General features: G+C 47.2%; 1 protein-coding gene across 1 annotated transcript; it reads left to right on the top strand.

Moving 5' to 3' along the window:
* Positions 1–5,098: 5,098 nt before the first annotated feature.
* Positions 5,099–26,351, top strand: LOC109942229 (uncharacterized). The gene is given in 6 exon segments (XM_035962065.1): positions 5,099–5,281; positions 5,381–5,551; positions 5,628–5,760; positions 5,843–6,037; positions 6,094–6,473; positions 26,232–26,351. Coding segments are annotated over 6 exon segments (1,182 nt in total).
* The last annotated feature ends 222 nt before the right edge of the window (positions 26,352–26,573 follow it).

Raw genomic sequence — 26,573 nt, 5'->3', positions numbered from 1 at the left:
ATGTTATTGATATTATGCTTTAGAGGTCAGCGTATATTTTGTCTTTGAGGCCGAGTTCGTGATCTGCTCATATCTTGCTGGGCGGTGCAATTTATTTGATCTGTGACTGATTGGACGTTCGACAGGTGACCCTTGGCTAGTCTTTGTTATCACTTCTTGCTTCAATGCTTCTGTCGATTAGGCTTGTACCTTGTTGGCTATATTTGGCTTTCCTTTGATCCTTGTTGATATCTCACTTTTGTCTTGAAGTATTCATTGCACGTGCTGCACGGATGTGACAATTTTGAAAAATATACTGGTATTTCCTGGGCGTCCCCCCCAATGGGTGTAGGCAAGGGACAGCTTGGTACACTGAGTGTTTTAGCAAACTGTCTCTGAGTAGTAACTTGACGTGACCGCGGGTGTAATCATATCGCCCGCGCAGTTGACTGGAGTCTCAATGGGTGTTGTGTTGCGTGAAACGGCGTCAGCCGCCTGACGTGTCTTCAGACGGTTTGAATTGCATATTGAATTTTTGCGACTGTTCAGTAGCCGTGGTAGGAGGTGAGCGGTTGCCTCCATCTTCTATAAATAGTGTTCTTGCTTCCCCGGCATTTTCACATCTCTTACCGCTCTCTGTTGTTTGCTTTCTTCTTCTTCCTTCCTCTCCACCATGGGCAAGAGTAACAAACGCAAGCGCGAGCCGACTCCTCCATCGGAGGACTTCGACGACTCGGAATACTCGGAGGAGGAGTTCTCCTCCGAGTCCGAGGGGTCTCCGGCTCCCGTCTCTCCCCCGGCGTCGTCTGATGATTCAGACGACTCCCAGGGGATTGCCGCGGAGGTCTGGACCTACATCCGGGCTGTCGAGCGCGCCGGGCTCGAGGGCTCGGATGAGTCAGAGTACTCCTCGGATGAGGAGGACTCCTCGGACTCGTCCGAGAAGGGCAACAGCGGCGATGGTGGTGGTGACGATGACGACGGAGGCGACGGTGATGGCGGCGGCGACAGCGGCAGGGGTGGTGACGGCAGCAGCAAGGGCGGCAGCAAGGGCAGCAGCAAGGGCAGCGACAAGGCTAGTGGCTAAATGCCACTGGTTTTTAGATGTTAGTATAGATTAGAAGTAGTATAATGAAATAATGTAGTAGTAGTTAGTAGTATAGAGTGGTGAAGTGTAATGCAGTAGTAGTAGTAGGGAAGTATCAACTCATAACGAGTTGATTTGTAAGTTCTGTAACTTCCCTTTTATGAAGAATGATATAGTCTCTTCCTGTGTTAATTTCTTTGCTTCCTGCGATGATGGTGCCCTAGAAACAGTGGTCGAGTTATTATTGACGACATTAGCGATTCTGAAATAGCGTCCGAATGATGGCGGGGCCACATCGGTGTTTTAGAGGTAACAGCCGAGTGACTGATGGTAACGTCGGTGTTTTTTAGAGGTAACAGCCGAGTGACTGACGGCAACATCGGCGTTTTAGAAGTAACAACCGAGTGACTGACGGCAACGTCGGCGTTTTAGAAGTAACAGCCGAGTGACTGATGGTGACGTCGGCGTTTTAGAGGTAACAGTCGAGTGACTGACGGCGACGCCGGCGTTTTAGAAGTAACAGCCGAGTGACTGACGGCGACATCGGTGTTTTAGAAGTAACAGCCGAGTGAAGTCAGGTACTGTCAGCGTTTTTAGAAACCACGGCTGAGTCAATTTGGGCCGCGTCGGCCGTTTTGGAAATAACGGCCTTGTGATGACATGGCATGCCGGCTTTTTTAGAAATAGCAGCTGAGTGATGATGTGGCACGCCAGTGTTTTTAGAAATAACCGCTGGGTGATGACTGGGCACTTTTTGCAAACGACATCTGGCCCAGGAAAACCCTATATGTACTGCACTGTTCCGCGTCTCCACATTCCGTGCCCTAGTTCTTGCTTTCCTGCATCCAGATCCTCTCTGCCGATTTGCAATTCTGCTTCCGCTCTGCTCGCCGGCGAGGTTGAGATGGCGCCTAAGTGGAAAGCTTTGAGTTCGTCCGCTGCTGTCATTCCCCCCATCGATCCCAACAGTCAGTTGCCTTTCGCAGGTAACCATATGTCTGTTGTTTCTGAGTCTGACCTTCTCCATCTTGTGTCCATCGGAGTTCTTCCTCCAAAAGAACTCTGTTCCTGGCGGATGTGTTGTGGGGTCACTGTTCCAACAGAAGACACCCATGAATCTGTTGTTTATGTTCCATTCCTCCTCCACGGCCTTGCTCTTCCTATTTCTCCCTTTTTCCGCGGTCTCCTTGATTTCTATCACCTCAATTTGACTCATCTGAACCCCAATTCCATTATGCAAATCTCTATCTTTGTTCATTTATGTGAGGCTTTTCTTGGCGTTCTGCCGCATTTTGGCCTGTGGAAATATTTGTATCACTGTCGCCCTGGGATGGCCGAAGGTCAGCACCAACTGGTAGGGGCGCGAGCTTGGAGATGCGCCGTGGGAGGAAAACCGATTACCTTGACATCCCACTCAAAGACAACATCAAAGGATGGCGCTTAGAGTGGTTTATCGTGGAAAATCATGGGAATTCCCTCCCACCACGGTCAAGGAGACAACCGGATGTCCGCACTCCGAGCTGGACTGAATCCCCCACAGACCAAGAGGTGGCTGAGGCGAGGGCTCTGTTGGCTGAAGTTGGATTTGAAAGGGAAATGTGCCCTTGGGCCATTTCTAAGTATTTTGGTGATTGAGTGCCAACACAAGTGCTTAAGTGTAAATCTATGCCAATTGATGGACAAAGTGCAAATCAAGAGTAAAGGTATGTGTCTAAGACTTAGTACATTGTTTTGGAGACTAATGTATTGTGTCTAAGTGCTGGAAACAGGAAAAATCAATTTGGAGATGACTTGGCTCGTTCAGCCAAAGTCTGCTCAGTCTGGGTGCACCGGACTGTCCGGTGGTGCACCGGACTGTCCGGTGGTGCACCGGACAGTGTCCGGTGCGCCAGGCTGACTTTGGCAAACTTGCTGTTCTCGGGACTTCGACGGCGGTGTACGGCTATAAATCACCGGACTGTCCGGTGAGCCATTCACAAGCGAACTCGTCGCTCTCGGGAGATGATTAACGGCGTACGACTATAATTCACCTGACTGTCCGGTGGTGCACCGGACTGTCCGGTGAGCCAACGGTCGGCTGGGCCAATGGCCGGCCGCGCGATCTGCGTGGGACACGTGGCCGAGCCAACGGCTAGAAGGGGGCACCGGACTTCTAGTGTGCACCGGACAGTGTCCGGTGCGCCAACGGCTCTGAATCTGCAACGGTCGGCTTCGCCAAATAAGGAAAGAAATCCGCACCGGACAGTGTCCGGTGGTGCACCGGACTGTCCGGTGCGCCAGGCGATAGAAGGCAAGAATTGCCTTCCAGGAATGCTCTCAACGGCTCCTAGCTGCATTGGGGCTATAAAAGGGACCCCTAGGCGCATGGAGGAGAACACCAAGCATCCTTTGAGCATTGTTGATCACTCACACTTCATTCTTGCGCACTTGTTCGACATTCTTAGTGATTTGAGCTCCGTTCTAGTGAGAACCTCGTGATATTCTTTTGAGCTCAAGTCTGGGTCTTGTGTGTGCGTATTTGCTGTGATTTTGTGTCTCGTGTGCGTTGCTCATCCCTCCCTTACTCCGTGCTTCTTTGTGAACATCTTTGTAAGGGCGAGAGACTCCAAGTTGTGGAGATTCCTCGCAAGCGGGATATAGTAAAGCAAAGCAAAACACCATGGTATTCAAGTGGGTCTTTGGACCGCTTGAGAGGGGTTGATTGCAACCCTCGTCCGTTGGGACGCCACAACGTGGAGTAGGCAAGTGTTGGACTTGGCTGAACCACGGGATAAACCACTGTGCCATCTCTGTGTTGATCTCTTTGTGGTTATTGTGTTTTGCTAAGACTCCTCTCTAGCCACTTGGCATTATTGTGCTAACTCCTAATCAAGTTTTGTGGCATTAAGTTTTAAGTCTTACAGGATCACCTATTCACTCCCCCTCTAGGTGCTCTCAGGATTGTTGAAGGAGAGAGGTTTGACTGCAGAAGCTGTGGTTGCTGACTTTGTCTTCAAGAATATTCAGCCGCTGAAGGACAGGGCACACCCGGCCTATCTGTATCGAGGCCTGACTGACTCAACCCGGGTTACCAACAGAAAAATTCCTGCTGTGGATTTGGTGAGCCAGCTTGAAATGATACTCAGAGGCAAAGTATCAAATGTAGGCGCCCCTGTTGCGTATTCGGCCTGGAACCTGCCTCCTTCTAAGGCTTTGACTCATTTTGTGTCAAATCCTCCTGCTGGTGATGGCGGTTTGGGCCTTAGAGTGCGACCCTCTGTCGAAGAGGTTAGTGCTTTGGTTGCTTCGCTTGAAGAGATTCCTGACGATGAACGACAGGTTCATTTCGAGGTGCCTTTGGATCCTAGTGATGCAGAGATAGGTGCCATGCTGGATATGTTGATTGGGGATTCTTCTGATGCTGCTCCTGCTGAAACATTGGTGTTGGTGCCCATCCCTGAAGCTGACAAAGCCTTGGACGCTCAGAAGCCTGTCAATGTTCGTCCAAAACGTTCTCGCCGAGTTGATCAAGCCTCTTTTCCTGCTGAGGGGGAGAAAAAGAAGAAAAGACGCCTTTGTCGGGTGTCTAGCTTGGATTAAGGTGCCGGTCCTTCTGCTCCTGTTGCTGAGGAAGTGCCAGTGCCTGAATTCACTGAAGCTGATCCCAATGGGTGTGACGTCCGTCTTGCTGATGATGGTGGTGAAGAAGAAGACGAAATCCCCCTAATTCGGAAAAACAGCTGTCGTTACACTGCCAGTGGGGAAAGTAGCGGTGTTCCTTCTCCGGCCTTGTCTGCCCTCATTGGTCTGCAAGAATTATCTCTGGCGAACTTTGATCAGGCTCTCGAGGACATGATTCCAGAAGATCTGCTATCAGAACCGGCAGATGGTGGCGCGATGGATGTTCGTGTTGATGTGCTCGACGCCGGGTTGGGGTCCTCCCGGGCAGCGTCCCGCGCCTCATCGACCTTGGAGCGCGGTCTTGAGGGTCAGGAGGCTGGTTTGGATTCCCCTGCTCCCATGGAAGTGGCCGAGGGACCTTCAACCTTAGAGATGGCTACCGCAGGGAACTTGGCCCTCAATGACGGTGCTGGCCTTTACCCAGCCCTCGAGGGTGCTGCCGGAGATGATCCGACTCAAATGGATAGTGCCAGCTACTACCTAGGCCCCGAGGGTGCTACCGGAGATGATCCGGCTCGGATGGGTAGTGCAAGCTATGATCCAGCCCCCGAGGGTGTTCGAGCGGGTTCTCCCTCTTGCACTTCCATGGATGTTCACGTAGGGTCCTCTCCTCCACACTCTGGTTGCATGGTAACAGCCCAAGCCTTTGGTCAGGGGGTCGCTTTAGAGGCTAGCGTACCTGATGACAAGGTTTTGGGTTCTGCTGATGTCACTGAATTGGTCCCTCCTGAATCGTTGCAAGTTGCTCCAGGTGGTGATCCTTTGCCGAGCCATCAGCTGATCTCTCACGATTTGGGAGTCCCTTCCTTCTTTTCCAACTTCCAGGTATTTTGGTTTCTTCTGGTCTGACTTTTACCCAAGCAGGTAAATATTCTCATGCTCGTCTGCTTTTTAATGCCAGGCGCTGGTCGATGAGATGTCTAGTCGGCTAAGGTTGCAGGGTGCTTCCGTCCCGGAAGGAGCTTTGTCTCTGGCGCGTTGGAATCCGGTGCTGCTTCAGCGGCGTGTTTCTGACTTAGAGGCGGCAAATGCTGGTCAGTGCTCTTTTGCTTCCTTCTTGCTACCTTATCAAACTGCTTCTTATTTTAACACCTTTGCTTGACTGCTTCTCGCCAGATATGACTCGGCAATATTCTGCTCTTGAGGAAAAACGCTCTCAAGATCAAGCTGAACTGGTCCGGCGGTGTTCTGATCTTGAGGAAAAGTATTCCCAAAGTCAGACAGAGCTGGCCCAGGTCTCTGCTTCTCTGAATGACACCAACACGCTGAACTCTACTCTCCGCGCTCAGCTTGACTCTGAGAAGCTGACCTGTGAGTCCGGGTTTTGTTTTGCTGTGCTTTTATCGCTTGGTTGACGTTTGAAAAAGCTGATTCTTGCTTGCAGGAAGAAAAACATGCCCTTGTTACTTCTCGTGACAATCTTGACAGGCTATATCGTGACTCTAGCAACTCGTTGACCATCTTGGAGAGGAGTCATCGCTTCACCAGGGAGGAGTTAGACAATCTTCGTTATAAGCTGCAGGAATCCTTGGATGATGTGATTCGCCTCAGGGAGTTGATATCGGCCAAAGATGTTGTCATCAAGAATCTGCGTGCTTCCAAGAAATCTGTCGCCCAGGAGCTAGAGACCGCTCAGTTGGCTGTCAAGGTTGCTGAAGAGACTTCCGCTACTCTGAGGGCCCAGCGCGATAAAGCTATGGATAAAGCTATTCGCGCGGGGCGGATTCTGATAAGGAGACCTAGTGTGGTTGTCTGAAAGTTGCCTAGAGGGGGGTGAATAGGGCGAATCTGAAATTTACAAACTTAATCACAACTACAAGCCGGGTTAGCGTTAGAAATAAAAACGAGTCCGAGAGAGAGGGCGCAAAACAAATCGTGAGCAAATAAAGAGTGAGGCACGATGATTTGTTTTACCGAGGTTCGGTTCTTGCAAACCTACTCCCCGTTGAGGTGGTCACTAAGACCGGGTCTCTTTCAACCCTTTCCCTCTCTCAAACGGTCCCTCGGACCGAGTGAGCTTCTCTTCTTAAATCAACCGGGAACAAAACTTCCCCGCAAGGACCACCACACAATTGGTGTCTCTTGCCTCGGTTACAATTGAGTCTTGATCACAAGAACGAATGAGAAAGAAAGAAGCAATCCAAGCGCAAGAGCTCAAAAGAACACAACAAATCTCTCTCACTAATCACTAAAGCCTTGTGTGGAATTGGGAGAGGATTTGATCACTTTGGTGTGTCTTGTATTGAATGCCTAGCTCTTGTAAGTAGTTGGAAGGTGGAAAACTTGGATGTCTTGAATGTGGGGTGGTTGGGGGTATTGAAAGGGAAATGTGCCCTTGGGCCATTTCTAAGTATTTTGGTGATTTAGTGTCCAACACAAGTGCCCTAGTGTAAAAAGGTGGACAAAGTACAAATCAAGGATAAAGGTATGTTTCTCAGACTTATTACATTGTTTTATGGACTAATGTATTGTGTCTAAGTGCTGGAAACAGGAAAAATCCAATTGAATATGCCTTGGCTCGAGCAGCCAAGACTTTGCTCAGTCTGGAGCACCGGACTGTCCGGTGGAGCACCGGACAGTGTCCGGTGCGTCAGGCTGGCTCTGGTGAACAGGCTGCTCTCGGGACTTCGACGGCGGTGTACGGCTATAATTCACCGGACTGTCCGGTGGTGCACCAGACTGTCCGGTGGGCCGTTCACAGGCGAACTCGTCGCTCTCGGGAATTCATCGGCGACGTACGGCTATAATTCACCGGACTGTCCGGTGTGCACCGGACAGTCCGGTGAGCCAACGGTCGGCAGGGCCAACGGTCGGCCGCGCGATCTGCGCGGGACACGTGGCCGAGCCAACGGCTAGAAGGGGGCATCGGACTGTCCGGTGTGCACCGGACATGTCCGGTGCGCCAACGGCTCTCAGGCTGCCAACGGTCGACTGTGCCATTTTTGGAAGGAAATCGGGCACCGGACAGTGTCCGGTGTGCACCGGATTGTCCGGTGCGCCAGTCGATAGAAGGCAAGATCGGCCTTCCTAGAATGCTCTCAACGGCTCCTAGCTGCCTTGGGGCTATAAAAGGGACCCCTAGGCGCATGGAGGAGTACACCAAGCATTCCTACAACATTTCTAAGCACCAAGACCTTGATTCCGCGCATTCGTTTCATCGTGATAGCATATAGAGCTCAAGTGGAGTTGTGAACTCATTGAGTTGTGTTGCGAGCTCTTGTTGCGACTTGTGTGCGTGTTGATACTCTGATTCTTGTGTCTTGTGTGCGTTGCTAATCCCCCCTTGCTCTGTGCTTCTTTGTGAATTTCAAGTGTAAGGGCGAGAGACTCCAAGTTGTGGAGATTCCTCGCAAACGGGATTGAGAAAAGCAAGCAAAACATCGTGGTATTCAAGTGGGTCTTTGGACCGCTTGAGAGGGGTTGATTGCAACCCTCGTCCGTTGGGACGCCACGACGTGGAGTAGGCAAGTGTTGGTCTTGGCCGAACCACGGGATAACCACCGTGCCATCTCTGTGTTTGATCTCTTGTGGTTATTGTGTTTTGACTCCTCTCTAGCCACTTGGCAATTATTGTGCTAACGATTAACCAAGTTTTGTGGCTTAAGTTTCAAGTTTCACAGGATCACCTATTCACCCCCCCTCTAGGTGCTCTTAGGTATTTATAGCCCCAACCACCAAACTAGCCGTTTGGTGAAGGCTGCTGTCGCATGGCGCACCGGACAGTCCGGTGCGCCACCGGACAGTCCGGTGCGCCAGCCACGTCACCCAACCGTTAGGGTTCGACCGTTGGAGCTCTGACTGGTGGGGTCGCCTGGTTGTCCGGTGGTGCACCGGACAGGTACTGTAGACTGTCTGGTGTGCCACCCACGCGTGCTCTGGCGCGCATTTAATGTTGTAGCAGGTGACCGTTGGCGCGGACTAGCCGTTGCTCCGCTGTTACACCGGACAGTCCGGTGAATTATAGCGGAGCGGATTCCCGAAGCTGGCGAGTTCAGAGTCGCTTCTCCTTGGAGCACCAGACAGTTCGGTGAATTATAGCGCGGCGGCTCTGAGTTTTCCTGAAGGTAGCGAGTTCAGCGTCGAGTTCCCTGGTGCACCGGACACTGTCCGGTGGTGCACCGGACACTGTCCAGTGGCACACCGGACAGTCCGGTGCGCCAGACCAGGGTGCCTTCGGTTGTCCCCTTGCTCTTTTTGTTGAACCCTTTTCTTGGTCTTTTTATTGGCCTTTTGTGAACCTTTGGCACCTGTATAACTTATAGACTAGAGCAAACTAGTTAGTCCAATTATTTGTGTTGGGCAATTCAACCACCAAAATCAGTTAGGAAATAGGTGTCAGCCTAATTCCCTTTCAATCTCCCCCTTTTTGGTGATTGATGCCAACACAAACCAAAGCAAATATAAAAGTGCAGAATTGAACTAGTTTGCATAATTGTAAGTGCAAAGGTTACCTAGAATTGAGCCAATAATTATTAACATAGGATATGCATGGATTGTTTCTTTTATTCTTAACATTTTGGACCACGCTTGCACCACATGTTTTGTTTTTGCAAATTCTTTTGTAAAATCTTTTCAAAGATATTTTGCAACTAGTCAAAGGTAAATGAATAAGATTTTTGAGAAGCATTTATAAGATTTGAAAATTTCTCCCCTTGTTTCAAATGCTTTTCCTTTGACCAAACAAAACTCCCCTTGAATGAAATCTCCTCTTAGTGTTCAAGAGGGTTTTAAGATATCAATTTTGAAAAATACTACTTTCTCCCCCTTTTGAACACAATAAGATACCAATTTGAAATTTACCATTTGAAAATCATTAGTTTTTAAAATTAGGTGGTGGTGCGGTCCTTTTGCTTTGGGCTAATACTTTCTCCCCCTTTGGCATGAATCGCCAAAAACGGATATTTTGAGTGAAATATAAGCCCTTTTAAACTACTTTCTCCCCCTTTGGCAAACAAATAATATTAGTGAAGATTATACCAAAGTTGGAGAGAGATGCGGAGCGACGGCGAAGGATGAGTAATAGAGTGGAGTGGAAGCCTTTGTCTTCGCCGAAGACTCCAATTCCCTTTCAATACACCTATGACTTGGTTTGAAAATCACTTGAAAACACATTAGTCATAGCATATATAAAAGAGATATGATCAAAGGTATATTTATGAGCTATGTGTGCAAAACATCAAAAGAAATTCCGAGAATCAAGAATATTGAGCTCATGCCTAAGTTTGGTAAAAGTTTGTTCATCTAGTGGCTTGGTAAAGATATCGGCTAATTGATCTTTAGTATTAATGTATGCAATCTCGATATCCCCCTTTTGTTGGTGATCCCTAAGAAAATGATACTGAATGGCTATGTGTTTAGTGCGGCTATGCTCAACGGGATTATCTGCCATGCGGATTGCACTCTCATTATCACATAGAAGAGGAACTTTGGTTAATTTGTAACCATAGTCTCGCAGGGTTTGCCTCATCCAAAGCAATTGCGCGCAACAGTGGCCTGCGACAATGTACTCGGCTTCGGCGGTTGAAAGAGCGACCGAATTTTGCTTCTTTGAAGCCCAAGACACCAAGGACCTTCCCAAGAACTGGCAAGTCCCCGATGTGCTCTTTCTATTGATTTTGCACCCTGCCCAATCGGCATCTGAATAACCAATCAAATCAAATGTGGACCCCCGAGGGTACCAAAGCCCAAACTTAGGAGTGTAAGCCAAATATCTCAAGATTCATTTTACGGCCGTAAGGTGAGATTCCTTAGGGTCGGTTTGGAATCTTGCACACATGCATACAGAAAGCATAATGTCCGGTCGAGATGCACATAAATAGAGTAATGATCCTATCATCGACCGGTATACCTTTTGATCGACGGATTTACCTCCCGTGTCGAGGTCGAGATGCCCATTGGTTCCCATGGGTGTCTTGATGGGCTTAGCATCCTTCATTCCAAACTTGGTTAGAATGTCTTGAGTATACTTCGTTTGGCTAATGAAGGTGCCCTCTTGGAGTTGCTTTACTTGAAATCCCAAGAAATACTTCAACTCCCCCATCATTGACATCTCGAATTTCTGTGTCATGATCCTACTAAATTCCTCACATGTAGATTCGTTAGTAGACCCAAATATAATATCATCAATGTAAATTTGGCATACGAACAAATCATTGTCAAGAGTTTTAGTAAATAAAGTAGGATCGGCCTTGCCGACTCTGAAGCCATTAGCAATAAGGAAATCTCTTAGGCATTCATACCATGCTCTTGGGGCTTGCTTGAGCCTATAAAGCGCCTTAGAGAGCCTATAGACATGGTTAGGATACTCACTATCTTCAAAGCCGGGAGGTTGCTCAACATAGACCTCTTCCTTGATTGGTCCATTGAGGAAGGCACTCTTCACGTCCATTTGGTAAAGCTTGAAGCCATGGTAAGTAGCATAGGCTAATAATATACGAATTCACTCAAGCCTAGCTACGGGTGCATAGGTTTCACCAAAATCCAAACCTTCGACTTGGGAGTATCCCTTGGCCACAAGTCGAGCTTTGTTCCTTGTCACCACACCATGCTCGTCTTGTTTGTTGCGGAAGACCCACTTGGTTCCTACAACATTTTGGTTAGGACATGGAACTAAATGCCATACCTCATTTCTAGTGAAGTTGTTGAGCTCCTCTTGCATCGCCATCACCCAATCCGAATCTTGGAGTGCTTCCTCTACCCTGTGTGGCTCAATAGAGGAAACAAAAGAGTAATGCTCACAAAAATGTGCAACACGAGATCTAGTGGTTACCCCCTTATGAATATCGCCGAGGATGGTGTCGACGGGGTGATCTCGTTGGATTGCTTGGTGGACTCTTGGGTGTGGCGGCCTTGGTTCTTCATCCTCCTTGTCTTGATCATTTGCATCCCCCCTTGATCATTGCCGTCATCTTGAGGTGGTTCATCATTTTGATTTTCTCCTTTATCAACTTGAGCCTCATCCTCATTTTGAGTTGGTGGAGATGCTTGCGTGGAGGAGGATGGTTGATCTTGTGCATTTGGAGGCTCTTCGGATTCCTTAGGACACACATCCCCAATGGACATGTTCCTTAGCCCGATGCATGGAGCCTCTTCTTCACCTATCTCATCAAGATCAACTTGCTCTACTTGAGAGCCGTTAGTTTCATCAAACACAACGTCACAAGAAACTTCAACTAGTCCTGAGGACTTGTTAAAGACTCTATATGCCCTTATGTTTGAATCACATCCTAGTAAAAAGCCTTCTACAGTCTTAGGAGCAAATTTAGATTTTCTACCTCTCTTAACAAGAATAAAGCATTTGCTACCAAAGACTCTAAAATATGAAATGTTGGGCTTTTTACCGGTTAGGAGTTCATATGATGTCTTCTTGAGGATTCGGTGTAGATATAACCGGTTGATGGCGTAGCAGGCGGTGTTGACCGCTTCGGCCCAAAACCGATCCGGCGTCTTGTACTCATCAAGCATGGTTCTTGCCATGTCCAGTAGAGTTCGATTCTTCCTCTCCACTACACCATTTTGTTGTGGGGTGTAGGGAGAAGAGAACTCATGCTTGATGCCCTCCTCCTCAAGGAAGCCTTCAATTTGAGTGTTCTTGAACTCCGTTCCGTTGTCGCTTCTTATTTTCTTGATCCTTAAGGCGAACTCATTTTGAGCCCGTCTCAAGAATCCCTTTAAGGTCTCTTGGGTTTGAGATTTTTCCTGCAAAAGAACACCCAAGTGAAGCGAGAATAATCATCCACAATAACTAGACAATACTTACTCCCGCCGATGCTTATGTAAGCTATCGGGCCGAATAGGTCCATGTGTAGGAGCTCCAGTGGCCTGTCAGTCGTCATGATATTCTTGTGCGGATGATGAACACCAACTTGCTTTCCTGCTTGGTAGGCGCTACAAATCCTGTCTTTCTCAAAATGAACATTTGTTAGTCCTAAAATGTGTTCTCCCTTTAGAAGCTTATGAAGATTCTTCATCCCAACATGGGCTAGTCGGCGGTGCCAGAGCCAACCCATGTTACTCTTAGCAATTAAGCAAGTGTCGAGTTCAGCTCTATCAAAATCTACCAAGTATAGCTGACCCTCTAACACTCCCTTAAATGATATTGAATCATCACTTCTTCTAAAGACAGTGACACCTACATCAGTAAATAGACAGTTGTAACCCATTTGACATAATTGGGAAACAGAAAGCAAGTTGTAATCTAAAGAATCTACAAGAAAACATTGGAAATGGAATGGTCAGGAGATATAGCTATTTTAGCCCAAAACTTTGACCAAACCTTGGTTTCCATCCCCGAATGTGATAGTGAGAGCACCTAGAGGGGGGTGAATAGGTGATCCTGTAAAACTTGAAACTTAAGCCACAAAAACTTGGTTGAGCGTTAGCACAATAATCGCCAAGAGGAGTCTCAACAAAACACAATAACCACAAGAGATCAATCACAGAGATGGCACGGTGGTTATCCCGTGGTTCGGCCAAGACCAACGCTTGCCTACTCCACGTTGTGGCGTCCCAACTGACGAGGGTTGCAATCAACCCCTCTCAAGCGGTCCAAAGACCTACTTGAATACCACGGTGTTTTGCTTGCTTTTCTTAATCCCGTTTGCGAGGAATCTCCACAACTTGGAGCCTCTCGCCCTTACACTTGAAGTTCACAAAGAAGCACGGAGTAAGGGAGGGATTAGCAACTCACACAAGACACTAAGATCACAGCAAATACACACACAAGACCCAGACTTAAGCTCAAAAGACTAGCACACTAGAACGGAGCTCAAATCACTAGAATGTCAAACAAGTGCGCAAGAATGAAGTGTGAGTGATCAAGAGTGCTCAAGGAATGCTTGGTGTGTTCCTCCATGCGCCTAGGGGTCCCTTTTATAGCCCCAAGGCAGCTAGGAGCCGTTGAGAGCAATCCTGGAAGGCAGATCTTGCCTTCTGTCGACTGGCGCACCGGACAGTCCGGTGCACCACCGGACACTGTCCGGTGCAGATATCCTTCCTTATTTGGCAAAGCCGACCGTTGGAGTCTGAGAGCCGTTGGCGCACCGGACACTGTCCGGTGCACACCGGGCAGTCCGGTGCACCAATGTGACCGTTGGCTTGGCCACGCGTCACGCGCGGAATCCTCGGCCGACCGTTGCCCCGGTTGACTGTTGACTCACCGGACAGTCCGGTGCACCACCGGACAGACCGGTGAATTTTAGCCGTACGCCGTTAATCATCTCCCGAGAGCGACGAGTTCGCCTGTGAACGGCTCACCGGATAGTCCGGTGCACCACCGGACAGACCGGTGAATTATAGTCGTACATCGCCGTCGAAGTCCCGAGAGCAGCCTTTTCGCTAGAGCCAGCCTGGCGCACCAGACACTGTCCGGTGCACCACCGGACAGTCCGGTGCACCGAGACTGAGCAGACTTTGGCTGAACAAAGCCATCTCATTTCCAACTCGATTTTTCCTGTTTCTAGCACTTAGACACAATACATTAGTCCATAAAACAATGTACTAAGTCTAGAAACATACCTTTTGACATGATTTGCACTTTGTCCACCACTTTGCATAGATTAACACAAAAACACTTGTGTTGGCACTCAATCACCAAAATACTTAGAAATGGCCCAAGGGCACATTTCCCTTTCAATCTCCCCCTTTTTGGTGATTTATGCCAACACAACATAAAGCAACTAGGACAAGTGCAATATCAATGCAAATGAACACTCAAAATTGTTTTGATTCAATTTTGACATATATGGATCACTCTTTGCCACCACTTGGTTTGTTTTTGCAAATCAAACTCAAATTACTATCTCTAAGTCAAATCCACATGTAGAGACATAAAGAGAGGTATTCCAACAGAAATTGATCAAGGATTTCAAAAACTCCCCCTTTTCCCATAATCAACACTTCTCCCCACAAGAGGCCAACTTTTGACAAAAGAGACAATAAAAGAGTTTTGACAAACCAAAAGCTCTAATCTAATATTTTCAAAAATTTCTCAAGTGGTAGCTGATCCATCTATTGCTTTGGCCTTTATTTTCTCCCCCTTTGGCATCAAGCACCAAAACGGGATCAATCTTGGCCCTTTAACCCCATTGCCTCACCAAGATCTTCAAATAAGAGTACAAAGGCAATAAGAGGACATGAGATGAACTTGGAATAAGTTACCCTCTCATCGGAGTGCAATGGAAGTCTTTTATGGTCCAAGTCCACCTTTTCCCTTTCAAACCTCCTTTGAGACTAAATCAAGCAAAGTCAAGCAAACAGTTAGTCTCAAAGGGTCAAGTTGTAGCACAACTCCCCCTAAATATGTGCATCACTTGCACAAGGACTTGTGAGGTCCGGGGAGTGATTGTACAACTTGAGCACCATAGTAAGCAACAAAATGCATAAGGAACATGATCAAAGGCATAAACACATGTATGCTATAAATCAATCCAAGTTCCACGAATCTAGGATATTTAGCTCACTACGCAGCCTGCAAAAGGTCTTTTCATCTAAAGGCTTAGTGAAGATATCGGCTAGCTGGTTCTCGGTGCTAACATGAAACACTTCGATATCTCCCTTTTGCTGGTGGTCTCTCAAAAAGTGATGCCGGATGTCAATGTGCTTTGTGCGGCTGTGCTCAACAGGATTTTCCGCTATTCGGATAGCACTCTCATTGTCACATAGGAGTGGGACTTTGCTCAGATTGTAGCCAAAGTCCCGGAGGGTTTGCCTCATCCAAAGTAGTTGTGCGCAACACTGTCCTGTGGCAATGTACTCGTCCTCAGCGGTGGATAGGGCAACGGAAGTTTGTTTCTTAGAGTTCCACGACACCAGGGACCTTCCTAAGAATTGGCACGTCCCTGATGTACTCTTCCTATCGACCTTACATCCAGCATAGTCGGAATCTGAATATCCAATCAAGTCAAAGTTAGACCCCTTTGGATACCAGATCCCGAAGCAGGGCGTAGCGACTAAATATCTAAGAATTCGCTTCACAGCCACTAAGTGACACTCCTTAGGATTGGATTGAAATCTAGCACACATGCATACGCTAAGCATAATATCCGGTCTACTAGCACACAAATAAAGTAAAGACCCTATCATAGACCGATATGCCTTTTGATCAACGGACTTACCTCCTTTGTTGAGGTCGGTGTGTCCGTCGATTCCCATCGGAGTCTTTGCGGGCTTGGCGTCCTTCATCCCAAACCGCTTTAGCAAGTCTTGCGTGTACTTCGTTTGGGAGATGAAAGTGCCGTCCTTGAGTTGCTTCACTTGGAACCCAAGGAAGTAGTTCAACTCGCCCATCATCGACATCTTGAATTTTTGCGTCATCACCCTGCTAAACTATTCACAGGACTTTTGGTTAGTAGAACCAAATATTATGTCATCGACATAAATTTGGCACACAAAAAGATCACCATCGCAAGTCTTAGTGAAAAGAGTTGGATCGGCTTTCCCAACCTTGAAAGCATTAGCAATTAAAAAGTCTCTAAGGCATTCATACCATGCTCTTGGGGCTTGCTGAAGTCCATAGAGCGCCTTAGAGAGCTTACACACGTGGTCGGGGTACCGTTCATCCTCGAAGCCAGGGGGTTGCTCCACGTACACCTCCTCCTTGATTGGCCCGTTGAGGAAAGCGCTCTTCACATCCATTTGGTACAACCTGAAAGAATGGTGAGCGGCATATGCTAGCAAAATACGAATTGATTCTAGCCTAGCCACAGGAGCGAACATCTCCTCAAAGTCCAAACCTACGACTTGGGCATAACCTTTTGCCACAAGTCGAGCCTTGTTCCTCGTCACCACCCCGTGCTCGTCCTGTTTGTTGCGGAATACCCACTTGGTTCCCACAACGTTTTGCTTGGGACGAGGCACCAGTGTCCAAACTTCATTACGCTTGAAGTTGTTTAGCTCCTCCTGCATGGCCAACACCCAGTCCGGATCTCGCAAGGCCTCTTCTACCCTGAAAGGCTCAATAGAAGAGACAAAAGAGTAATGCTCACAAAAATTTACTAATCTAGAACGAGTAGTTACTCCCTTGCTAATATCACCCAATATTTGGTCGACGGGATGATCCCTTTGAATCGTTGCTCGAACTTGGGTTGGAGGTGCCGGTTGTGCTTCTTCCTCTTTACTTTGAACATCCTGTGCTCCCCCTTGATCATGCGCCTCCACTTGAGGTACCTGTTCGTCATCTTGGGTTGGGGGATGCACCATTGTTGAGGAAGAAGGTTGATCTTGCTCCAATTGTTCCTGAGGCCGCACATCTCCAATCGCCATGGTGCGTATCGCGGCCGTTGGAACGTCTTCTTCATCTACATCATCAAGATCAACAACTTGCTCTCTTGGAGAGCCATTAGTCTCATCAAATACAACGTCGCTAGAGACTTCAACCAAACCCGATGATTTGTTGAAGACCCTATACGCCTTTGTATTTGAGTCATAACCTAATAAAAACCCTTCTACAGCTTTGGGAGCAAATTTAGAAGTTCTACATTTCTTCACAAGAATATAACACTTGCTCCCAAATACACGAAAATAAGACACATTGGGTTTGTTACCAGTTAGCAGCTCATATGAAGTCTTCTTGAGGAGGCGGTGAAGATAGACCCTGTTGATGGCGTGGCAAGCCGTGTTCACGGCTTCCGACCAAAAACGCTCGGGGGTCTTGAACTCTCCAAGCATAGTCCTCGCCATATCGATGAGCGTCCTGTTCTTCCTCTCTACCACACCATTTTGCTGAGGTGTGTAGGGAGCGGAGAACTCGTGCTTGATCCCTTCCTCCTCAAGGAACTCCTCCACTTGAAGATTCTTGAATTCAGACCCGTTGTCGCTCCTTATCTTCTTCACCTTGAGCTCAAACTCATTTTGAGCTCTCCTGAGGAAGCGCTTGAGGGTCCCCTGGGTTTCAGATTTATCCTGCAAAAAGAATACCGAAGTGAAGCGGGAAAAATCATCAACTATAACAAGACCATACTTACTTCCTCCTATACTTAGATAGGCGACGGGTCCGAAGAGGTCCATGTGAAGCATCTCTAAGGGTCTTGATGTGGTCATCACATTTTTGGTGTGATGAGAGCCTCCCACCTGTTTCCCTGCTTGACAAGCTGCACAAGGTCTATCTTTTCGAAATGTACATTAGTTAGACCTATCACGTGTTCTCCCTTTAGAAGCTTGTGGAGGTTCTTCATCCCCACATGTGCTAAGCGGTGATGCCACAACCAGCCCATGCAAGTCTTAGCCATTAAGCATGCATCTAGACCGGCCTCTTCTTTTGCAAAATCAACCAAATAAAGTTTGCCATCTAGTACACCCTTAAAAGCTAGTGAACCATCACACCTTCTAAAGACAGACACATCTACATTTGTGAATAGACAATTATATCCCATATTGCATAATTGACTAACAGATAACAAATTATATCCAAGCGACTCAACTAAAAACACATTAGAAATAGAGTGCTCGGATGAAATAGCAATTTTACCTAGCCCTTTTACCTTGCCTTGGTTCCCATCACCGAATATTATTGAATCTTGGGGATCCTTGTTCTTGACGTAGGAAGAGAACATCCTCTTTTCCCCCGTCATGTGGTTTGTGCATCCGCTGTCGATAATCCAGCTTGAACCCCCGGATGCATAAACCTGCAAGGCAAATTTAGGCTTGGGTCTTAGGTACCCAACTCTTGTTGGGTCCTACAAGGTTAGTCACAAATGTCTTAGGGACCCAAATGCAAGTTTTATCTCCCTTGCATCTTGCCCTTAACTTCCTAGCAATCACCTTCTTATTCTTTCTATAAATGGCAAAAGAAGCATTGCAAGCATGATATATTGTAGAAGGTTCACTAACTTTCCTAGGAACATTAACAACATTTCTCCTAGGCATATTATGAACAACATTTCTCTTACCAACATTTCTATCATGTACATAGGAAGAACTAGAAGCAAACATGGCATGAGAATCAAAAGCATCATTTGCATTACTACTCCTATAAGTATTTCTAGATTGTCTCCTATCATGGTACATAAAAGCATGGTTCTTTTGCACACTACTAGCCATAGGGGCCTTCCCTTTCTCCTTGGCGGAGATGGGAGCCTTATGGCTTGTTAAGTTCTTGACTTCCCTCTTGAAGCCAAGACCATCCTTAATTGAGGGGTGTCTACCAATTGTGTAGGCATCCCTTGCAAATTTTAGTTTGTCAAATTCACTCTTGCTAGTCTTAAGTTGGGCATTAAGACTAGCTACTTCATCATTTAATTTAGAAATGCACTCTAGGTGTTCACTACAAGTATCAACATTAAGATCTTTACACCTAGTGCAAACATGTTCTACACAAGAGTTAGATTTACTAGCTACTTCTAGTTTAGCATTTAAATCATCATTAACACCTTTTAAAGTAGCAATGGTTTCATGACAAGTAGATAGTTCATAAGAAAGCATTTCATTTCTTTTAACTTCTAAAGCATGAGCTTTTTGTGCCTCTACAAATTTATCATGTTCTTCATACAACAAATCCTCTTGCTTTTCTAAAAGTCTATCCTTTTCATTCAAGGCATCAATTAACTCATTAATTTTGCCAATTTTAATTCTATCCAAACCTTTAAATAAACTAGAATAGTCTATCTCATCGTCATCACTAGAATCATCACTTGAAGAAGCATAAGTGGTATCCCGAGTACATACCTTCTTCTCCTTCGCCATGAGGCATGTGTGATGCTCGTTGGGGAAGAGGGATGACTTGTTGAAGGCAGTGGCGGCAAGTCCTTCATTGTTGGAGTCGGAGGAGGAGCAATCCGAATCCCACTCCTTTCCGATATGTGCCTCGCCCTTGGCCTTCTTGTAATTCTTCTTCTTCTCCCTCTTGTTTCCTTTTTCCTGGTCACTATCATTATCGGGACAGTTAGCAATAAAATGACCAAGCTTACCACATTTGAAGCATGAGCGCTTCCCCTTTGACTTGGTCTTGCTTGGCTGTCCCTTGTGACTCTTAAGCGCCGTCTTGAAGCGCTTGATGATGAGGGCCATCTCTTCATCATTGAGCCCTGCCGCCTCAACTTGCGCCACCTTGCTAGGTAACGCCTCCTTGCTTCTCGTTGCCTTGAGAGCAACGGGTTGAGGCTCATTGATTGGACCATTCAGTGCGTCGTCCACGTACCTCGCCTCCTTGATCATCATTCGCCCGCTTACAAATTTTCCAAGGACTCCTTCGGGCGACATTTTGCTGTACCTGGGATTCTCACGAATATTATTCACCAAATGTGGATCAAGAACGGTAAAGGACCTTAGCATTAGTCGGACGACGTCGTGGTCCGTCCATTGCGTGCTTCCGTAGCTCCTTATTTTGTTGATAAGGGTCTTGAGCCGGTTGTATGTTTGGGTTGGCTCATCGCCCCTTATCATCACAAATCTTCCGAGCTCGCCTTCTACCAACTCCATCTTGGTGAGCAAGGTGACGTCATTCCCCTCATGAGAGATCTTGAGGGTGTCCCAGATTTGCTTGGCATTGTCCAAGCCGCTCACCTTATGGTACTCGTCCCTGCACAAGGAGGCTAACAACACAGTAGTAGCTTGTGCATTTCTATGAATCTGTTCATTAATAAAAATAGGACTATCCGAGCTATCAAATTTCATTCCATTCTCAACAATCTCCCATATGCTTGGATGGAGAGAGAACAGGTGACTACGCATTTTGTGGCTCCAAAATCCGTAGTCCTCTCCATCAAAGTGTGGAGACTTGCCAAGAGGAATGGAGAGCAAATGTGAATTTGAACTTTGAGGAATACGCGAATAATCGAAAGAAAAGTTTGAGTTAACCGTCTTTCGTTTGTCGTAGTCGTTGTCGTCGTTGTCCTTATGAGAAGAAGTGGACTCATCACTGTCGTCGTAGTAGACGATCTCCTTGATGCGTCTCGTCTTCTTCCTCCTTCCATCTTTGCGTCTGTGGCCCGAGCCCGAGTCGGTAGGCTTGTCATCCTTAGGCTCGTTGACGAAGGACTCCTTCTCTTTATCGTTGATCACGATTCCCTTCCCCTTAGGATCCATCTCTTCGGGCGATTAGTCCCTTTATGAAGAGAACGGCTCCGATACCAATTGAGAGCACCTAGAGGGGGGGGTAAATAGGTGATCCTGTACAACTTGAAACTTAAGCCACAAAAACTTGGTTGAGCGTTAGCACAATAATCGCCAAGAGGAGTCTCAACAAAACACAATAACCACAAGAGATCGATCACAGAGATGGCACGGTGGTTATCCCGTGGTTCGGCCAAGACCAACGCTTGCCTACTCCACGTTGTGGCGTCCCAACGGACGAGGGTTGCAATCAACCCCTCTCAAGCGGTCCAAAGACCTACTTGAATACCACGGTATTTTGCTTGCTTTTCTTAATCCCGTTTGCGAGGAATCTCCACAACTTGGAGCCTCTCGCCCTTACACTTGAAGTTCACAAAGAAGCACGGAGTAAGGGAGGGATTAGCAACTCACACAAGACACTAAGATCACAGCAAATACACACACACAAGACCCAGACTTAAGCTCAAAAGACTAGCACACTAGAACGGAGCTCAAATCACTAGAATGTCAAACAAGTGCACAAGAATGAAGTGTGAGTGATCAAGAGTGCTCAAGGAATGCTTGGTGTGTTCCTCCATGCGCCTAGGGGTCCCTTTTATAGCCCCAAGGCAGCTAGGAGCCGTTGAGAGCAATCCTGGAAGGCAGATCTTGCCTTCTGTCGACTAGCGCACCGGACAGTCCGGTGCACCACCGGACACTGTCCGGTGCAGATATCCTTCCTTATTTGGCAAAGCCGACCGTTGGAGTCTGAGAGCCGTTGGCGCACCGGACACTGTCCGATGCACACCGGACAGTCCGGTGCACCAATGTGACCGTTGGCTTGGCCACGCGTCACGCGCGGAATCCTCGGCCTACCGTTGCCCCGGTTGACTGTTGACTCACCGGACAGTCCGGTGCACCACCGGACAGACCGGTGAATTTTAGCCGTACGCCGTTAATCATCTCCCGAGAGCGACGAGTTCGCCTGTGAACGGCTCACCGGACAGTCCGGTGCACCACCAGACAGACCGGTGAATTATAGCCGTACACCGCCGTCGAAGTCCCGAGAGCAGCCTGTTCGCCAGAGCCATCCTGGCGCACCGGACACTGTCCGGTGCACCCAGACTGAGCAGACTTTGGCTGAACAAAGCTATCTCATTTCCAACTCGATTTTTCCTGTTTCCAGCACTTAGACACAATACATTAGTCCATAAAACAATGTACTAAGTCTAGAAACATACCTTTTGACATGATTTGCACTTTGTCCACCACTTTGCATAGATTAACACAAAAACACTTGAGTTGGCACTCAATCACCAAAACACTTAGAAATGGCCCAAGGGCACATTTCCCTTTCAGATAGCTCGTTGGGGATCTTGGTTTTTCTCACATGAGGAGAACATCTTCTTCTCCCCTGTCATGTGGTTTGTGCACTCGCTATCGATGATCCAACTTGAGCCCCCGAATGCATAAACCTACAAAACAATTTTAGTTCTTGATTTTAGGTACCCAAACGGTTTTGGGTCCTTTGGCATTAGAAACAAGAACTTTGGGTACCCAAACACAAGTCTTTGACCCCTTGTGTTTGCCCCCAACAAACTTGGCAACTACCTTGCCGGATTTGTTAGTTAAAACATAAGATGCATCAAAGGTTTTAAATGAAATGTCATGATCATTTGATGCATTAGGAGTTTTCTTCTTAGGCAACTTAGCACGGGTTGGTTGCCTAGAGCTAGATGTCTCACCCTTATACATAAGAGCATGATTAGGGCCAGAGTGAGATTTCCTAGAATGAATTCTCCTAATTTTGCTCTCGGGATAACCTGCAGGGTACAAAATGTAACCCTCGTTATCCTGAGGCATGGGAGCCTTGCCCTTAACAAAGTTTGACAATCTTTTAGGAGGGGCATTAAGTTTGACATTGTCCCCCTTTTGGAAGCCAATCCCATCCTTAATGCCAGGGCGTCTCCCACTATAGAGCATGCTTCTAGCAAATTTAAATTTTTCATTTTCTAAGTCATGCTCGGCAATTTTAGCATCTAATTTTGCTATATGATCATTTTGTTGTTTAATTAAGACCATATGATCATGAATAGCATTAACATCAACATCTCTACATCTAGTGCAAATAGTGACATGCTCAATTGTAGATGTAGAGGGTTTGCAAGATTTTAATTCTACAACCTTAGCATGTAATATATCATTTTCACTTCTAAGGTTAGAAATAGTAACATTGCAAACATCAAAATCTTTAGCCTTAGCAATCAAATTTTCATTTTCTACTCTAAGGCTAGCAAGAGAATCATTCAATTCTTCAATCTTAGCAAGCAAATCAACATTATCATTTCTAAGATTTGGAATTGAAACATTACGAACATGAGAATCAACCTTAGCATTTAAACTAGCATTTTCATTTCTAAGGTTGGCAATTAAATCATGGCATGTGCTTAGCTCACTAGTTAATTTCTCACATTTCTCAACTTCTAGAGCATAAGCATTTTTTAACCTTAACATGCTTCTTGTTTTCCTTAATTAGGAAGTCCTCTTGAGAATCCAAGAGGTCATCCTTCTCATGAATAGCACTAATTAATTCATTTAACTTTTCTTTTTGTTGCATGTTTAGGTTGGCAAAAAGAATGCGCAAGTTATCCTCCTCATTGCTAGCATCATCCTCATCACTAGAGGTTTCATATTTAGTGGAGGATCTTGATTTTACCTTCTTCTTTTTGTCGTCCTTTGCCATGAGGCACTTGTGGCCGACGTTGGGGAAGAGAAGTCCCTTGGTGATGGCGATGTTGGCGGTGTCCTCGTCGAAGTAGGAGTCGGTGGAGCTCTCGTCGGAGTCCCACTCCCGGCAAACATGGGCATCGCCGCCCTTCTTCTTGTAGTACTTCTTCTTCTCCCTTCTTCTTCCCTTCTTGTCGTCGCCCCTGTCACTGTCACTAGAAATAGGACATTTTGCTATAAAGTGACCGGGCTTACCACATTTGTAGCAAACTTTCTTGGAGCGGGGCTTGTAATCTTTCCCCCTCCTTTGCTTGAGGATTTGGCGGAAGCTCTTGATGATGAGCGCCATCTCCTCGTTGTCGAGCTTGGAGGCGTCGATGGGTGTTCGACTTGGAGTAGATTCCTCCTTCTTTTCTTCCGTCGCCTTGAATGCGACCGGTTGTGCTTTGGACGTGGAGGGGCCGTCAAGCTCGTTGATCTTCTTTGAGCCTTTGATCATCAATTCAAAGCTCACAAAATTCCCGATTACTTCCTCGGGAGTCATTAGTGTATATCTAGGATTACCACGAATTAATTGAACTTGAGTGGGGTTAAGGAAAACAAGTGATCTAAGAATAACCTTAACCACTTCGTGGTCATCCCATTTTTTGCTCCCGAGGTTGCGCACTTGGTTCACCAAGGTTTTGAGCCGGTTGTACATGTCTTGTGGCTCCTCCCCTTGGCGAAGATGGAAGCGACCGAGCTCCCCCTCGATCGTCTCCCTCTTGGTGATCTTGGTCACCTCATCTCCTTCGTGCGCGGTCTTTAGCACGTCCCAAATCTCCTTGGCGCTCTTCAACCCTTGCACCTTATTATACTCCTCTCGACTTAGAGAGGTGAGGAGTATAGTGGTGGCTTGGGAGTTGAAGTGCTCAATTTGGGCCACTTCGTCCTCATCATAATCTTCATCCCCTATGGATGGTACCTGTACACCAAACTCAACAACATCCCATATACTTTTGTGGAGTGAGGTTAGGTGATATCGCATCATATCACTCCACCTAGCATAATCTTCACCATCAAACGTTGGTGGTTTGCCTAATGGGACGGAAAGTAAAGGTGTATGTTTAAGAATGCGAGGGTAGCGTAGGGGATCTTACTAAACTTCTTGCGCTCATGGCGCTTAGAAGTGACGGACGGCTCGTCGGAGCCGGAGGTCGATGGTGATGAAGAGTCGGTCTCGTAGTAGACCACTTTCCTCATCCTCTTGTGCTTGTCGCCTCTCCGATGCGACTTGTGGGAAGAGGAATTCTTCTCCTTCCCCTTCCCTTTGTTGGAGGAGTCTTTCTTCTCCTTCCTCTTGTTGCGGGACGCTTCCGATGAAGTCTCCCCGTGGCTTGTAGTGGGCTTGTCGCCGGTCTCCATCTCCTTCTTGGCGTGATCTCCCGACATCACTTCAAGCGGTTAGGCTCTAATGAAGCACCAGGCTCTGATACCAATTGAAAGTCGCCTAGAGGAGGGGTGAATAGGGCGAATCTGAAATTTATAAACTTAATCACAACTACAAGCCGGGTTAGCGTTAGAAATAAAAACGAGTCCGAGAGAGAGGGCGCAAAACAAATCGTGAGCAAATAAAGAGTGAGGCACGATGATTTGTTTTACCGAGGTTCGGTTCTTGCAAACCTACTCCCCGTTGAGGTGGTCACTAAGACCAGGTCTCTTTCAACCCTTTCCCTCTCTCAAACGGTCCCTCGGACCGAGTGAGCTTCTCTTCTTAAATCAACCGAGAACAAAACTTCCCCGCAAGGACCACCACACAATTGGTGTCTCTTGCCTCGGTTACAATTGAGTCTTGATCACAAGAACGAATGAGAAAGAAAGAAGCAATCCAAGCGCAAGAGCTCAAAAGAACACAACAAATCTCTCTTACTAATCACTAAAGCCTTGTGTGGAATTGGGAGAGGATTTGATCACTTTGGTGTGTCTTGTATTGAATGCCTAGCTCTTGTAAGTAGTTGGAAGGTGGAAAACTTGGATGTCTTGAATGTGGGGTGGTTGGGGGTATTTATAGCCCCAACCACCAAACTAGCCGTTTGGTGAAGGCTGCTGTCACATGGCGCACCGAACAGTCCGGTGCGCCAGCCACGTCACCCGACCGTTAGGGTTCGACCGTTGGAGCTCTGACTGGTGGGGTCGCCTAGCTGTCCGGTGGTGCACCGGATAGATACTGTAGACTGTCCGGTGTGCCACCCGCGCGTGCTCTGCTCCTCTACGCGCGCTGGCGCGCATTTAATGCTGTAGCAGGTGACCGTTGGCGCGGACTAGCCATTGCTCTGCTCTTACACCGGACAGTTCGGTGTACACCGGACAGTCCGATGTACACCGGACATGTCCGGTGAATTATAGCGGAGCGGATTCCCGAAGCTGGCGAGTTCAGAGTCGCTTCTCCTTGGAGCACCGAACACTGTCCGGTGTACACCGGACAGTCCGGTGAATTATAGCGCGGCGGCTCTGAGTTTTCCCAAAGGTAGCGAGTTCAGCGTCGAGTTCCCTGGTGCACCGGACACTGTCCGGTGGCACACCGGACAGTCCGGTGCGCCAGACCAGGGTGCCTTCGGTTGTCCCCTTGCTCTTTTTGTTGAACCCTTTTCTTGGTCTTTTTATTGGCCTTTTGTGAACCTTTGGCACCTGTATAACTTATAGACTAGAGCAAACTAGTTAGTCCAATTATTTGTGTTGGGCAATTCAACCACCAAAATCAGTTAGGAAATAGGTGTAAGCCTAATTCCCTTTCATTGTCCCAGACGACATAGTGGCAGATGTGAACGTTGCTCCTGATTCCTCCAGCCGTCCTTCTTCGTCGGTTGCTCCTGAGAAGAATTTTGCAGAATAGAAAAACATTGTATGCTTTGAACGCGCGTTTAACGTGCTCGGATATTTTGTTAGAGGACACCTTCTTAGTATTGAATGCTACTATCATTCTCATATTGTTTAGAATTCAACAGTATCTATATTTGTAGAAGTAAAATGCAGCGTGATGGTTTCGAGATTTCTTCATGGGACATAGAGGCCACCCCTGGATGAGTAACCATATACGCACTGAGTGTGTCGCGCC

The sequence above is a fragment of the Zea mays genome, chromosome 1 (assembly GCF_902167145.1).
Source record: "Zea mays cultivar B73 chromosome 1, Zm-B73-REFERENCE-NAM-5.0, whole genome shotgun sequence".
Taxonomy (NCBI): Eukaryota; Viridiplantae; Streptophyta; class Magnoliopsida; order Poales; family Poaceae; genus Zea; species Zea mays.
This window is presented reverse-complemented; position numbering and strand designations above follow the sequence as displayed.